The 16,921-nt window shown below is 60.9% G+C and overlaps 1 protein-coding gene and 1 long non-coding RNA gene across 2 annotated transcripts in view; both read right to left on the reverse strand.

Moving 5' to 3' along the window:
* PRDM16 (PR/SET domain 16) overlaps positions 1-16,921 on the reverse strand; it is a 201,852-nt gene that overhangs the window by 138,718 nt on the left and 46,213 nt on the right. Inside the window, exon 3 of the mRNA XM_039248308.1 lies at positions 13,440-13,496. Within this exon, the coding sequence (XP_039104239.1) occupies positions 13,440-13,496 (57 nt within the window). The remainder of the gene's footprint in view (positions 1-13,439; positions 13,497-16,921) is intronic.
* On the reverse strand, positions 9,090-10,515 carry LOC120242501. The gene is made up of 2 exons (XR_005531099.1): positions 10,412-10,515; positions 9,090-9,408 (listed from the first exon to the last, which is right to left on the reverse strand). It is a non-coding gene; the product is annotated as an uncharacterized LOC120242501 (long non-coding RNA).

Below are 16,921 nucleotides of genomic sequence, written 5' to 3' on the forward strand. Positions count from 1 at the left end.
GAGGGGCGTCCAGGCCGGCCTGCCCGGGTTGGGGGGGGGGGTGGCTCGGCCAGTGTGGAGTGTGGGTGGGCCGGCGGCTGTCCCGGGCACCGGCCCCCACCCGCCCCGGGGCTCAATAGCCTGTGCTCAGGCCTGTTTAGCAAGGGGCTGAAAAGGCTTCTCGCTGCTGTGTAAATAGACTTTGCAAAGGCCTCTGCTTTCTCACCCGCGACAGCTTTCTGAACGCACATTATGAATTGGCGGGCTTATCGGAAGGGCCGTCTGGCAGTTAAAAGATGTTTCCACGCATTGTGAGGCTGCATGGAAACCAAGTCGTGTCAGCCCCCAGGACAAAGGGACTCAAGGGTTTGAGATGAAAAGATATTTTGACCCGACTACATCATTTTTCAAAGGAAAAAAGTAATTCACGGCTCACAATTCACTTGCTATCTCGCAGGAAGCCCTGTATTTCTTATTAACTCCCCAAGGCCTGCTCGTGTGTGTGAGAGGTCATCTCGGAGGGCCGGTATGTGAGGGACGTTTATGAGTTTTCTTTCCGTCTCTTCCTGTTGTTTTTTCTTTTCGTGCTGCCCCATGTTTGTGACGGGCCCGCCAGCCCGCTGCTCTGCCCTTATCTCCGGTCTCCTCCCAGTCCAGGAACTTGAGTGGGGTACAGAGGGCCTGCCCTAGGCTTCCAGGTCGGAAACCAGGGTCCCGAGAGGTTAAGTGACTTTGCCCAGGTCACACCCGCTGATGGTAGAGCCGGAACGGGAGTTTTGGGGGCCTTCTGATCTCTCTGTGGGTGTCCCCTCCTGGGTTCTTGGCTTTTTCATGTAATGAGTGTGTCTGGATGGGATCTCAGAGGCTCATCACCATCATTATCAGCCTCACCGTCATCACCACCTTCATCATCATCACCATCACCACCACCACCATCATCACCATCATCATCACCATCACCATCATCACCACCATCACCATCACCATCATCATCACCATCATCACCACCATCACCATCACCACCATCATCACCACCATCATCACCATCATCATCACCATCATCACCACCATCACCATCATCAACACCATCACCATCCTCACCACCATCACCACCATCACCATCACCATCCTCACCATCTTCACCATCACCATCATCATGTCCATCACCCCCATAATCACCACCTGGGTATCACTGTGAGCCCTAAGCACAGGCCAGGTGCTATTTTAAGGGTGCTCTGTGCATAGTATCTCATGTAATCACTAACCAGAACTTTGAGGTGGGAGCTAGTATCACCTCCACTCTACAGATGAGGAAACTGAGGTGCCAGAGGACAAAGAAACCCCTGGAGGATCTTTTGCCTTCTGAGAGCTTTCTAACACCAGACCTCCCAAGTCCTTAGGAAGAGCTGTGGCTACTAGGCCTTCATGGTAGCTGCTTAGCGGCTCAGTGGAAGCTGAGCAAAAAGGCAACCTTTGGGGTTAGCTGAGCAAAATGTTTCTAAAGCTACGTTTGGGGGTCTGGGCCCCAAAGCCACAGGGACCAGGACAGCTCTGGAGGTGCCTCCCGGGCGCGGTGGGGCAGAAGCACTTGCTGGGGTTCATACGCCCAAGGCTGTTCTGTCCTGTGGGCAGAGCAGTGTCCCCCTCATCATGCGGTGTCAGGAGGGGGACCAGGAGGGGAGTGTCGGGGAGACACAGAGCTCCCCATGCATCACATCGTTGTGGGGGCTTCTGAGGAGGTGAATGCTGTGTCCTGGAGGGAAACCAGGGACCCAGAGAGGGGCGAGGGCTTCGTGCTGTGTTACAGTGACACTTGGAGACCAAAGGCAGCTGGCACACGGGACGTTTGCTGCACTGGGGGGGGGGGGGGGGGGGGGGGGGGGGGGGGGGGGGGGGGGGGGGCAGCCCAGGGTCAGGGCGAAAAGCAGCAAAAGCAACCAGGAGAGGAGGTGGGCACTGGCCCCGGCCAGAGGGGGGCCCCACAATCAGCACGCGGTTTGGGGGGACGCACACCCCATTGAGACACCTGGGGAAGTGAGTGATTCCTGGGGGGCAGCAGACCATCCTAAAGATGCTTGCCGGGGCCCCCAGGGCACAGCCTGTGTACCAGAGTCGGGGGCTGCGCGCATTTCCACCGGGGCCAAGTGTGCAGCCTCCTGCCGGCACGGCCTCAGTGGGGAGCGCGCCTGTCTGAACGCCAGGGAAGGAGAGCATCTGTTTCGGGGGGCTGCCGTCACCCGGGCCAGGCTCAGGACCACGGCAGCGAGCGCGCAGCCGGGGCCTCTGCCTCCCCGGGACCCGGCCCCCGCATGGCCCTCCTTCACGCACAGAAGGACATAATCGTTGAGACCCGGACGCAGGAGCCGTCCTGCCCACCCACGGCTGCTCACGCCGGCACCTTCCGGTCTGCCCTGGCCTTGACCCTCCTCCTGGGAGAGCGAGTGGGGAGAGACACAGGCCTGCCTTCGGGCTGGTCCTCCCTCCTGGAGGCCTGCATGCTGGCAGACGTGGAACAAAGGTGCCCCTTGTCCCCCAGCCGTCCGCCAGCTCGGGCGGCCCCTCCTGGACAAGCCAGACCCTCTCCGAGGGCTAATTTGATGTTTCTCTCCACCTCGCTAGCTCTCCTCCACTTCCGCCTCGGCCCACCTGTCCAAACCAGGAATACAAAGGGGGGAAATCTATTCAAAACTCCTCATTTTATTTCTGCTGCTCTCTGGGGTGCCCACGCTTCAGATTCTCTCCCGATAATTATCTGCCCTTTTGAGGCCTTGGGAACCCGGAGCCTTGGGTCTGGGAGGCAGGAAGAAAGTGCCGGCCTATCCGCCGAACGCGGGACGCCCTCGCGGAAACTGAGCGTGCAGCCAGCTCGCCCGTCCCCTGCACACCCGGCGCGATGCTGGGGAAGAGGAGTTTTGCTCTTATTTGTGTTTGTTTTTGAATCTCTCCTCCCTCTCAGCTGATCCGTGATGAACATCGCATTAGACTCTCTTTATGTGATAATTTTCCATCCCGGCAATGCAAACATTTCTGAGGCTAATACTCCGAATCTTGGCCATTGCTCAGAAATAACAGAGGCGAGGTTCCAACATAAAATAATAAGTCTTGCCTTTTATTACTTAATTTATCAACACTATACTGGAGAAACATCTTGTTAACTGGGTAAGAAGAAGCCGTTCCCCAACACAGCCTTGGCTGATGGAAGGGGGTGTCAGGTGGAATAATGAATCCTGTTAGCATACAAAGGAGCCGGTGCTGAAGGAGGGTATTATTCAAAGAAGGAAATATTATTCAGTAAGAAAACGGTGCGCTCACACTGAATCTGTTAAATTAAGAATCCTACTCTTCCCAGCCAAGATCAATTTGTTACCCTCACAATTTCCCTCGTATATAACAGAGGATAAAAAAAGGAAAAACTGCCCAGGGAGTTGACTCCTTAGAGTCACCAACCGTGCAGGGACAGGGCCAAGGGCTCACGGCAGGCTGGGGTCACTGCCACCAGAAAGGCACAGAGGGAACAGCACAGGCGGCTCTCGGGGGCCTGGACCACGGTGATGTGGGGTGTCTGGCTCACGACTCTGCAGCTGGGCGCCCCCAGGGGACCCGGGGCCTGTCGGCGCAGGTGACTGAGGCCCTAGAAGGACATGAACCCCACGAGGGGAGAGACTGGGAGGAATTCCATGCTGCGTCTCTGCACCTGCGCACAGTAGGCCCTTGGTCAGTGCTGTTGGGTGGCTGGCGAGGCCGACTGCGGTAACGGGACCCAGAGCGAACCTGAAGCCGAAGTAAGGAGCAAACGGCTGCATCTCTCCCCGTCTGCTTCGCGTGATTCACAGGATGGCTCTGCTTACGCTAAGTGCCTTGGGAGCTATCCAGAACTTTCTGGCTGCGGAGTTGGAGGGCACAAGCTCTGGGGGCCATCACGCTGGCACCCACCGGCCACACGGCTCAGCCAACCTCAAGGCGGGCACCGGCCACGCGCTCCTGTGGTCTGGGAAGGCAGAGGTTCACAAGGGTGAGGAGCCGGCACGTCGGCAGAATGGGGAATCTCAGCCACAAGGGGGTTTTGATCCAGCAAATGGGAGTGCCATCCACGGACTGGCCGTCACCACCAACCACAGGGTAGCGTCCTTTGCCATCTGGCGCTGGCGTGGGCCAGGCCCCGGGGAAGCACTTCGCGTAAGTCAACATAGCCAACGGCCAAAGTGCCGCGTACGGATGTTAACTTCAAAAGAAGTCAGCCATTATGTCACAGCAGAGAGTGATGCCATCATTTGTGTGTTATTTCCATGCAGCCTTTTCCTGTATGTGCGTCCTTAGGCGTGCATGTATGTTTCACAGGACGCGTGTGTGCGCGCGCGCAAGTGTGTGATGGCCGCTCTTCCAAAACCCCGGTCTTAAAAAAATTAATACTCTTTATTTTTAAGAGTAGTTTAGCTTTATCGGAACACGAGTGTGAAGTATGGAGAGTTCCCATAACCCCTTCCCCTCCCTGCTTCCCCCATTTTGAACAGCTTGCACCCGTGTGGTCTTTTCTCACAAGTGATGCCCGTCGTTACTACCGGGGCTCAGTCTTGGGACCGCACTTTCTATGGGTTTGGATGAATGTCGGTCACACGGCCGCCACGGGGCACCCAGAATAGCCTCGCTGTCCTAAAATCTCCCGTGCTCCCCTGTTCACCCCCACCTCCCTCCCAAACCCTGGCAAACACCGAGCCTTCTGCTGTCTCCATGGCTCTGTCTTTTCCAGAAGGTCACGGAGCTCGGATCACAGGGCAGCCTTCTCAGACTGGCCTCGGTCGCTTGGCCCTAAGTACTTATAGTTCCTCCTGTGGCCTGACAGCAAAGCCCTCACATCAGAGCAAGGTCATCCCAGCGCCTCTTGCAGGGCCCCCCCCATCCTGGTCCAGGTCCGTACCCAGTAGGTCAATGTCAATGAAAGGAAGAGGCTACCTTCCCAGGTGCAGGGTCTCCCAGGACACCCCCATGACTGACTGGCATCACTTTTCCCTGGCAAGTCAAGAGCACAGACCAGAGCCCCCCCGAGGAACAGGGGTGGTTCCTAAGGGCCGGCCGCATGCAAGAGGCCCCGGAAGCCGGCCAGGCATCCTCGCCTTCCCCTGCGTGCCCAAGACTTATGCGCCTCGCCGCGGGCTCCCTTCTCTAGCCCCACTTTAGCTCGTCACCTGGGAACGGGTCACAGGTCGGCTCCGTGCCGCCTCCTCCAGGAAGCCTGCTGCAGTAGAACACGCCAGGGTCCCCACCTCCACCCTCTGTGCCATAGGACCGCATCCCTGCGCTGACAGGCAGGGCTCGCTCTCCCACCCTGCGGATGCGGGCACAGGGCACTCCTGAGCGAGGCCCCATGATGACTCTGTGTGTCCCCCCTTCTTCTGCCCTCGCCATGGGAACCACACACCCACAGAGCCCACTGTTGTGAGGACGGTGACAGACATTCAGAGCGAGCCACACAGCGGAGCCCAGCCTGGACCAGCCAACCTGCCCACATGTGAGCGAGGACAGATCGGTGTTGTTTGAAGCCGAGTTTGGGGGATGGTTTGTTACACAGCATCGTCGTGGCCACAGCTGACGGAGACACCGCTTCCATGCCGTGCAGCCATACTGGGTCTTCCCTCCCTCCAAGTGGCCACAGTCCGGTGCCGTGTGAACCCCAGCGTGCAGGTGAGCTCCGTCTGCCGAGCTGTCACACGGTTCTTGAGGACGCTTGCTTCAGAGTCTGGCCGGCTGGCATCTGAGAACTCCCGGCCTCCCCACTGAATGGCGTGGCCTTGGGCAGGTGGCTTAAACTCTGCGTGCCTTAGCTCCCTCCCAGTGAAGTCGGGGAGCGACAGCTGTCTGCGGTGACTGGCGGTAAATGAGCTGAAGGACATCACAGTCCATAAACGACAAAACAGAGGACGGCCTCGCTGGGGCAAGTGGGGCCAGATTCCTCTTCTCTACACCCCCCTGAGCCCAGCTCTCCCCCTCTCCCCTCACACGCCCCTCCTGGCCCGCTGTCCTCTCACAAGGCAGCGTGCGTGGCCGGCCCCAGGGCAGCACGAGGCTCGAAGCTGCTGTGGGAGCGGGGCAGAGGCTGGAGGCCCGGTGCCAGCCGGCGCCGGGCTGCTGGGGCCACCACGCGCCCTCCCCACGTGCCCTCCCCACGTGCCTCCCCACACGTGCCCCCAGAGACAAGCGAGCATGGCACAAGTGACCGGGTGGAGGAAGGGTCCCCCCTCCCACATTAGCGTCTGTTGGGGGAGCAGCCCCCCAGCCAGTGACGCCCGGCTTCTCCAAGGTGCGTGTCTGTGCGTTTAAGGCAGGGGCCGCTAACCAGGCCTCCGAGCTGATATATTTTCTCTCCTAATAGTGAGGCACAATTTAATTAACTCACTATTGCACCCACCTGAAGATTACCACGTTTATTGACACCACCATCTGGCTCCTATAAAGCCGGTAATGTAGATAATAAATCCGCTTCGTTACCCGGTGTGAGAGGCGTCCTGCCGCCGCCGATCTTCCCCAGCGCCCGCCCGTGAGCGCCGCCCTGGGCGCCCCGAGGTTCGGTGCGGCTTCCAGGAGGGCCCCGCGGCAGGCACCCCACGGCCCACGAACTCTGACCCACCGCGGGTGTCCACCAAGAGGCCTGACACCGTCTGCCCGTGGCCTGCGTCCGCCAGGGCCCCTGCGCCCCCTCGTGCCCGCACTCTCAGCGCCCAGTGAGCAGCCCCGCGTGCCCAGAGCTGTGCCCACGCACTGGCTGCCGCCCAACTGAATGCTGGGACCGGTCAGGTGCCGGACTGTCTCCCAGCCTGCAGAGGAGGAGCCGGAAACGTGTGAGGCCAAGCTCAAGGCTGAGGGCCACCCAATCCGGGGCCAACCAGATTCAGAGGGCGTCGGGCCCGGCCCAGCCTGCCTGGGTCTCCAGAGCAAAGGAGAAATTCCTTTGTTTACCTTCCGGGTTAAGGCTTTTCAAGTTCTGAGTCTGCCCTTAGAAACCGGTGATGTTCTGTCTGCCTTTGAGATTTGTTTGGGCAGACTATCTTCAGGGGGCTGGGGGGAGGGCCTGACCACACAGCCAGGGGCCCCAGACACCTGCTCCCACAGGCCCTGCCAATGGCTGCTGTTGGGCCCCAGGGGGCTCCCCTCTGCCTCCTCCTCCAGGAAGTCCCCCAAGCTGCAGCCCAGAAGGCTTTCAGAACCAGTTTTGAAGGAGGCGCTTCGGGAAGAGCAGCAAGAAACCAGGGGCTCTTTGCTTTCTCAGTTTCAAGAAAGAGGAGGAATTCAGTGCTCTCCCAAGCCTGCAGGTGTGGCTCGGGCAGGTCTCTGAAAGCAACTGCCCTCCACGGCCTGCCCGCAGCCAGACCGCCTTCCTCCCACACAGCAGGGCCCCGGGCAGGTTCCCCGGCAGGTGACAAACGACCCGCAGCTCTCCCAGCTCGTGTGGCTTTAAGCTGGTTTCAGGGATCCCTAGGGTGGGGCGGGGGCAGAGAAAGGGGAATCGGCTCAATCTAGGGGCGCAAAATGCAAGAAGCTCACGTTTATAACATTGTCACCCAGCCCTGAGCCTGCCGCTAGCTCCCCCTCGCGCCCATTAATCACCCTTATCATGCGGGAAGCCCCCCCCACCAGCCACCGCCCCCCAGGGAATTAATCACCCTTATCATACGGGAAGCCCCCCCCCCAAGCCACCGCCCCCCAGGGACAAGTTCAGGTGCTTGAAGGTGGCCAGAGGTCAGAGTCCGCCAGCGCCGAGCCTCCAGGCTGCGGCCCCTCCCTCGGGCCTGACTCTCAGCCCAGGGCTCTGGAGGCACCACAGTCACACCTAAGCGGCCTCTTCAGAAGCGTCACAGTTGTGAAATCAGAGGCCTCCTGGGGCGTAGGGGCCGGAAGCCAGACTAGCGGCTGGGCCAAGGCAGCGAGGGTCCCTGGGACTGTCTGGGGAAGGGGATGGGGGAGGCGGGTGCTCCCGACTCTGGTCTTGGCCCCCTCACACCTCTCCGCTTTGCAGCCTTTGATTCAGCAAAATCAGGGATGCAAACTTCTTAGGAGTACTTAGTTTCCATGGCAACCGAAGCTGACCTCAACATTATTGTTCTCAAGAGGCACTGACTTTACTATATGTTCATTCACTGAATTAATGGACTCCCGGCTCTTTTATCAGCAACCCCTGAACAAAGGAAAGAGAGACGAGTCGTCAAAGGGCTTTCAGCCACTGCCCAGCCTTTTGTCCGCGGCTTACTGCGTCCGAGCAAGTCTATTCAGCCCGAGATTATCAAAATCAACTCGGAGCTGTCCCCGCGGCAGCTAAACACACTTTGATTTCATAAAGACATAACCGATCCCACATGCAAATTATTAATTGTGATTGCGGGGCTCTGAGGGCTTGGGTCTCTGGCGAGCTTTTTGGGGAGGTAATAAAGCGCATTCGCAGGTACAATGCGGTGGAGTCACAGGGCGCCAGTGGCTGCCGGGTGCTGCTGGCCGGGAGGGGAAGTGGGGAAAGGAAAGGATTGCTGAGTCTGCCCTCGCCGGCACAGACAAGGCGGGACGGCCATGGAGAACCTTCCGGTATCCCCCTGAGAACAGCCGGACCCAGCGCGTGCACACCGGTGCTTTGAGCTGGGGCTTCTGCGTGTGTGGACCAGCACCCCCCTCCCTCGGCTTTTTGTTCCAGGCGCCTCTCTTTCCTCCCCACCACCTGGAAGACACCTCTGCTTCCCCCAGAGCGATGCCAGAGACAGCAGAACGCCACACCGAACACGCGTACCTGGCCGCGCGCTCCCATAGCCCGGCAAGGCCAGGACCCAGACCCGCCAACCGCCAGCGTCCCAGCTGGGTGGCACCGCACTTAGAGCTTAGACCTCGGCGCGTGTGGGCTTCTCAAGTGACTGCTGCACCACAGGCCCTTGGCAGTCATCTGTCCTTCCCGCTCCCGCCTTCCTGAGGCTTGAAGGGTTGTCTTTCCGGACTCCGCGGCCAGCCTTCCCTAGTCCCCAGGTTCCCCAAGGAGGGATCCCGGCCACCAGAGCCATTTCCCCGGGGCCAGGCTATGGAACATGTCCGCACGCAGCAGCCCGGTGGCGCAGACCACGGTCCTAACAACCAAATAATCATTTCACAAATTATAATAATTATCAATCCATCACCCTGTGTGGACAGTGCCAGGCTGGGCTATCAGATGGCGTTTATGACCTGTAGCGTTTTGCACGTAATGTCGGGGAGAGATTGATGGGGCCATCGCGCCCCGTCTTCCAGCCCTGGGACTTCATTAGCTTCCTTCAGTTTCCAGTCTCTGCGGCCCTGGCCCTCCCACCCCCACCCCGGAACAGCTCAGAGCGCTGGCTAGGTGGCTGCAATGAGATCCTCATCGGGGTTTCTCAGGAGGCACCTTTCTCCGGTTGCGGCCCTACGGATGCAGATTCCTGAGTTCTGAGGGGGCGGGGGGGGGGGGGGCGGACCGAGAAGGGGAGGAGAAGAAGAAATAAAAATAAAAGAAGGAAAAGGTCACTTCCTTTTGTTTGCCTTCCCCCCCAGTTGTACGGTATTAACACGTCCTTCCTTTTCAAGATGGTCAAAGAAAACAAGATAAAGGGGGACAAAGAGAAGGCTGCCGGAGCTTGTGTGTCCCCTTTTCATATCACCAGAGAGATTAAATCAAAATTCTTTCAGCTGATACCATCTCCCCGGGTGGACTGCACTCTTGTTAACGGATAAATTCAAGCCCTCCAGAAAGTCAAAGAATAAATTTAAGCCTTTTGCCAAATGTCTATCCTATTGGATTTTGATAAGACGGCCATTGAGCCTTAATAATGTCTTCCATCCATTTTCAGCGGGCCCTTAACACGGCTCTTTATTCGTCCCCAAAGCCTCTTCGCTGGGCCTTTTTATTACAGGCTCCGGCGGGCTCTCCAGGGAGCCGGGCGACCCGAGTGATGGATGGACAACTCGCTAGATTATCTCCCGCAGATGTTTGCTCTGCTGGAGCCCCGGGCTTTCCCTCTAAGTAAACAGAGACTAAATAGAGTCCGCCGGAGGGAGCAGTCCCAGAGACCCGGCACCGAGGCTGGGAGAGGCGACGCGGCCGGACCCGCAGGCTTCAGCCAAAGTGACTTTGCGGGGAGTTCCCGCCGCGCGCCCAGGGCGCACGCCGGGCGGGCGCGCGGGAGGCGGCGAGCTCGGGTCCCGGTCTCATCTCACCAAACCTCCGGGCTGCGCTGCGCTCGCGGGGCCGTGAAGCAACGCGGGCGCACGGGATGGCGGGGGCCGCGGGGGACACAGGGTGCGGCGGCCCCAGGGCGGGCGGGCGAGGCGGGGACAGGGGTGCGGGCCGAGCCCGGCGCAGCTCACTGGCTGTGGGCGCTGTCACTCGGACGGGAGCCCCGCCCCGGTCCCCAGGCCCCGCCGCGCTCCAGCTCCCGGATTCGAATCCCACCTCCCCTCGGGTCCTGTCCGCCTGCAGCGGAGGGATTCCACGCACCGCCTGCAGCAACCCGCGTCTCTAAGGCTTAGAACGTATAGCCACGACTTCCCACCAAACACCACTCTCTCTGCATCTGTCGTCAGGCCACTGATTGCATGAATTACCGTTTGTTACACTTCGCTGACCACACACAGAACCGGAAGAGTCGTCATCCTGGAGATGGAATGACTGAAGCTCAGAGACGTCAACCGACCCTACCCAAGGGCCCTCGGCGATCCGCAGGCTATTTCTAAAGCTCCCAGGCGGGTCGGGGAGCACGGGCCCTGTTCAGCCAGACACACACCACAGAACTGATAGATGGGGGTCCACCTCTTGTTACCGAAATTCCCTAAATGTGCCTTCAAACAGCCCATGAGACGTGGGGTTATATTCTGTAATGTGTGTGTGTGTTAACCACATCCGTTTGCACAGTGGGACCTTCTTTTTGGAACAAAGGTCGAAGGGACGCTGCATTTACTCATTTTTCAGCCTTGGTGCGCGAACCCACTTGGCTTTGTAACTCCCATCTCCCCACCCGCCTCGCTCCCTCCCAGGCCGTCTGGGCACGGAACCGTAGCCGGATGGTCCGGATCTAAGCACCAAGGTTAGGTTTTGATCATCCCACCAGTGTGACCCTGGGCTCCCATCCCGTCACGCTTGAATGGCCCCCAAGCTGATAATGTCTAAGTTCAGTGCGGGGCCGGAAAAGTCCCAGAATTCAATGGATGGCCGAGCTCTGTGTAGCAGCTTCTCAGAGCGTGGGGGGGGGGGGGGTAGGCAGAGCCCCCTCCAGGCAGCACCCCCCCACCCAAACAGAGGCCTGCAGATGGCAGAAGGCAGAGGTGCCCAGCTGGGAGTCAGGGGCCTGTTTCAAAGCCGACAGCCACCAAGGCTCCCCCGGCTCCGGTGCCCGAGCCCCTGACTGTCGGATCTGTTCCGATTCTGTCCCAGGAACTCAGCCCATCCGACGGGCCTCACAAGGGCCTGGGCCTGACGGATGCCCACGCCAGGCAGTGTGAGTGGGCCCCACCCACCCCCTGGGCGTCTCTCAAGGAAGACCCCTGACCACGTCAGCCAGCGCCTGATGGACCGACTGTTTAGAAAAGAAGAAAGCAAATCAGGAGCCACCTGCGGCCCACAGAGGACGTGCTGACCAGTGTTCCCGCTGTCACGTCCCGTCACGGCTCATCCAGCACTGGCCTCCTCGCCACCCTGACGTTTACACTTAACCTTCTTCTTCCTTTAATGTTTTTATTATTTATTTTTGAGACAGAGAGACAGAGTGTGAGCAGGGGAGGGGCAGAGAGAGAGGGAGACCCAGAATCCTAAGCAGCTCCAGACTCTGAGCTGTCCCCACAGAGCGCGATGCGGGGCTCGAACCCACAAACTGGGAGATCATGACCTGAGCTGAAGTCGGACCTTAACGGACGGAGCCCCCAGGCGCCCTTGCACTTGACCTTCTGGCCTCGCGCCTTGATCCTTGCACCGCTGCCGTCAACGGTCTGCCTGTCTTGCCAGGAAGGTATCAGCCCTAAGCTGCCCGTTCACAGTGAGGAAGGTGAAGGTTTCGTATTCTCCTCAGACCACAGACCCCTTTCCATGGAAGAGAAAAGTCTTCAATTCTTTGAAATACGGGAGAGCCGTGAGTCTCCCACTCCCTTACGTCCTCCAGGGAAATATGAGTTTGTTCCCAGAGGCTGGAAGAGGCAAGGGCGGCTGTGGGGATCGACGCTGTGTTTTAAGGAAGAAAGGCCTCCGGCCGCCCTGGGCAATGGAGCTGGACAGGACGCCTGTCCCCGTGTCGTGGTTTATGGAGAAGAATGTGCTAAAAGATCACCTCTGCCGGAGCTCCTTCCGGAGGTCACTGCAGGGTCAGAAAATGCCTCCTTTTGCAGTGTTTTCTCCCAGATCAGCATCTCTGGGGCTGAGCCAGGCGAGAAGGGCCAGGTCCCCCGTCCCTTGCAGACCACACTGCCCAGACCCTCCAGTCAGGAGCGGGGAACGCTTGCAATGTTGGCCGGTGCCTTTCCCTGCTCAGGGACTTGAACACCCAGTGCGCGCCCCAGCCTCCCCCGGGAGGGGCCGACCGTGCCCCGTGAGCACAGGACACAAGTGTCCGGACACTGGCTTACACGCCTCCCTGCCTCGCTGGGCGGTGCTCGGAGGAGAGCGAGGATGGAGAGCGCGGTTGCAATTCTCCTGGAGAATCCCAAGGAGGGGGTCGGCCGCCATGGGTGCATGTGGGTGTGTGTCCTGTGTTTGGGCGGGTGCGAGGGTGACCCGCGCCGGGTGGGAGCCGGGCCCCACCTGGTGAATGGCCTCTGGGTTTGGGGGATAATTTCTGGATCTGATCCCTGCTGCTGGCTGTCCAGCCCGCGGCACGCAGGACGCCCCTCTGGGCGCTGGGCTTATTTTCCGGGCCTCGTTCACCCTGTGGAGGGTGAGAGCTAACGTCTGTCGCCCGGCTAGCGTCCACCACCCGCCAGTAGAGCAGGCAGCTGTGCCCACGCTGACACTTTCTTCCCCCCAAAGGGCTGTTCATTTAGCGCCCAGCCCGAGCGAGCCCTCTTTGGAGGCTGAGCAGAGCAAACCCTTGTTGGATTTTCAGGCAATTGTGCTCCCCCCTACCCCCGCCTCTGTATTCTTTTCACATGAATATCCAGTGAAGATGGTTAAACAAACACAACCCGAGTTTCTCTAGCGCTCCCACGTCTGCGTGGCCCGGGCGCTCCCACGTCTGCGTGGCCCGGGCGCTCCCACGGGTGCAGGCGCTCCCGGCTCCCGGGGGTCAGGACGGTCCTGTGCTCCCCACCTGCTCACACGATGAGAACAAGCCTCCGTCCCAATGCCATTGGCGTCACCGCCCCGCGCAAGCGCTCCACCCCGGACAAGACATAGCTCTCGAGCTGCCGGCTGTGCCGCCGACCTGGCACCATGCAAATTAGCCCGGGGTGGCCCGCAGGCCGCGGCGAGGGAGCCGGCGCGGAACCAGGTCTCCTACCTTCTGGATGCAGACCTCCTGGGATGACACTTCCACTTCCGTATCAGCCAGCATTTGCTGCAAAACAATTGTGAAGGGGGGGGTGTTAGTTTCTGATGGACAAAGCGCCATCTTAGGCTGCGGCGGCTGTGAACCGTGGGGGCCGATCAGCCGCCCCCCGAAGTAACAAGCGAAGGCCTGGTGGCTTCTCCACAATACAGAAGAAAGCGCTCTGTTGAGAAGTCGGGGCCTTCATTCCCAGGGTCTCCCACCGGGACCGTCCCAGACGCGGCCTCCCTGGGAAGGCAGCTGGGTCCCTGTCGGGAGGGAGCCACTCTGTGTGGCTCACCCTGGTCCTTAAAGTGAGCCACATGTTCTTAAAAAACAGGTTGGTGGGAGGCAGGAGGGCATTACAGGAGGCATTACGCTCTCCTGTGTCCTGAGCTCTGCAGCAGAGGGGCCTGTCTGGACGCGCCGGCAAGCAGGACGCAGGCGCTCGCCTGCAGGGGGCTTGCAGTCTATCCTGTGAGGCCACGCCTGGCTGAGTGCCAGGTCTGCCCAGGACCCCGAGGCCACACTCCAAGGGGAGCCGCCAGGGAGGAGGCAAGGGTGGAGGGTGGAGGGCGGCGGGGCCGGCATGACTCGGCGGTGACCGCGGGGCCGTGATTTGACGCCATCTCTCTGCTTCGTCTCTTCTTGCAAATCAGAGGGGGCAGCATTGCTCTTTCCTGCAGACCCTGGGAAGTGCGTGTGGTTTTTGGAGGAAGCTTCTGGAAAGACACCAGGCTCAGGCAGACAGCAGCGGTGCCCAGGTCACGGAAGCACCCTCGGGTGCCCGTCCATGACCAGCTCCCCCGGCGGCGCCAGGACCCCCCGCGCTTCCCCCTGCCCAGGGACACGGGCTCGGGGTGGGGAGGAGATCGAGGGCCTGCTGCTCTGGGTCTTTCTTCCGCCCGACAGTTCTGACTCGGAGCTTTTCTTGGCTCGGCTTGGGAGAGCCACAGCGTCTGGCCTGCCTGGCGTGTCCTCTTAAAAACCACCGAGCTGCTCTCCGGAGGGACAGCATTTCAGGGACGGGTCCCAGAGTGCTTTCTAAGCTAAGCAAACTGACAAATGAGCTGTATAAATGGGATCTTCCCTTCTGGATCACAAACCCGGGGTGTAACCCGGGGTGTAGACGTGAGTGTACATTGTAACATTGTTTCCATAAGAGCAGAAACCCAGATTGAAACTAGTATTTGAAGACCAACAGGTGAAATGGTGTCAAACCCACGGGTTTTATTTACCCTCCCGCTAAAAGCACACGAGCGCCCTTCCAGATCACAAGCCCGGAGCCCGGAGCCCCGGCCGGTGCCCACGCAGGCCGACGAGCACCCAGGGCGCCAGCATCCGAACCCCTGGCACCTCTGCACGCTCAGCTGTAATAACAATAAGTCATCTTTTTTATGGTTGAGAATTCTAACCAGTTGGGGATTTAATGTTTCTTTTAATAGATTCTGAAATTGTGGTTTGGAAGGCGGAGGAGAGGCCGAGCGAGCAGGTAGGCAGCACGGAGCCCCGGCGGCACCCGCAAGGGGCCGGGTCACCGGGGGCTCACCTGCGAGTGCCCGGGCCGGACGGGCTGGGGGGGACGTCAAGCTCGGGTGCTGGGGGCCGAGTCTGGCCAGCAGGGGGGCCTGTGTTTCTACCGCCTCATGTGCCTGCTTGTCACCCGAATCCACGGCCAGGAAGCCTGGTCGGAGGCTTGGTCAAGAGGGAGCGAGGAAGAGAGCAGGGCAGCCCGCCTGGCTGTCAGCATGGCTGTGGCTCCCAGGGAGGGGCCGCGCTCACGGGGCCCACCCCCCGCTGGGGGCTGCCCAGGCCTGCACCCCAGACACGCCCGCCCAGCAGGAGGGAGACCTGTGTCACGCAGAACTGGGGTTCCACGCTTGGGTCACGGGGTCCCTCGAACCAGGTGGACCTGCCCCTTATGGCCAGGCGCAGCTGAGTCTAGGAGGAGAAAGCTCCATTGTGACTTGTTGAGGAGTGCAGTGCCCGGGGCGGGGCACGGCCGTGGGAGGCAGCGGGGGAGGGGAGCACCCCGTGGGGCGGTTTCCCTTCCTGAGGAGCCCTGGGCCCTGAGTCGGGCCCTTTGGGACCCAGGCAGACACCACGCGGCTGTTCTGCAAAGCCCAGGAGAGCGTGCTCCCGGCAACAAGGCTTCCAGGTGACCCTTTCCGCAGACCCGCTCACGGGCTGGCCCTCTCCAGCTTGACTGCCTCCCCGCACGGGCCTGGCCACTCGTGTCTCTAACTGTGATGCTAGTGTGGACGCCAGGCACGCAGAGAAGCCGCCCCCGGCCCAGGACGGGGTCTGGGAGGGCTGGGACCTGCCCGCGGCACCCGAGGCTGTGCCGAAGGCAAAGTCCTGAGCACCCTGTTGGGCGGCTCCAGCCCAAGCCATGGGCTCCGGGCTGGGGACAGGGACGCCCCCACCCGTGGTGGCGCTGGGGCCTCCTCGCGTGTGGGAGAGAGCTGGGGTGCCTCCCAGCAGAGCCTCCACCAGCAGAAAACCTGTCTGTGGGGTGTGTTTCGAGTTAAAGCCTGGGCCCTCCTGGTGATTCCCGAGGTGCCGTTGTGGTGTTTCCGGAGGGCAGTGACGCCTGCCTGCGCCCCAGGAACAAGAGGCGCCCACCCCGGGTCAGCGCCACGCACAGCTCACCACCCCCACCCCCAACCGGCACCCAGCCTGGGCGCAGAGGCACTGGGTGGGGGCTGGGAGCGGAATTTGCTGCCCTCTGGTTGGAGGTCAGCAGGGGGGCCCCAGCCTCTCCCTGGAGGCAAGCCCGGTGCCCAGCTCCCTTCCTCCCAGCGGGCACGCCGCGGGGAGCTTTGGAGATGGCAAGGAGGCCCCTGGCTCACCCCCGGGCAGGGCGTCCAGGGGGCCTGTCAGCCCAACAGCCCCACGCGGCAGCCCCCGTCTCCGGCACGCCCCGTCCTGGGCCCCAGGGTGGGAGCCGCCCTCCCTCTGCCCGCCGACCCCTCCGTTGGCCTGTACGCCATCCCTGCCGCGTTTCCTTTCCATTTCTGGTGGCCCCGACCTTCTTTCTCCCTGCCCCGCAGCGGGGAGTGTGCGGGGGCGGGAGGCCCAACCCGCACAGAGAGGAGCGGGGCTCCGGCGGCACAGGAGGCCTGGCACCAGCTGTCCCTGAAGGTGGCACCGGCCGCGTGCCTACGGGAGCCTGGGGTGGCCCATCCGGCAGCCTGGGTCCCCGACCGGCATCTGGGGGCCCTGCGTGGGCCCCTCCTGACTCAACTAGGAACCGCCAGTCCAGCAGCAGCAGGAGACATCTTCCAGGGAGAGCCCGGCCAGCCCCGCGAGGGGGCCGGGAGGACGGAGCCCGCCCTGTGCAGCCCTGCGCCCCCACGTCCCTGACCCCGCCCCCTGCATCCCCACCCACCCACGTCCCACAAGCCTCGGGCGGAGGGTGGCCAGACCCACTGCTTTTTGTCCGAGGCTCAGAC

This window comes from Hyaena hyaena, unplaced genomic scaffold (assembly GCF_003009895.1).
Source record: "Hyaena hyaena isolate Hyena2069 unplaced genomic scaffold, ASM300989v1 scaffold_308, whole genome shotgun sequence".
NCBI classification, from domain to species: Eukaryota; Metazoa; Chordata; class Mammalia; order Carnivora; family Hyaenidae; genus Hyaena; species Hyaena hyaena.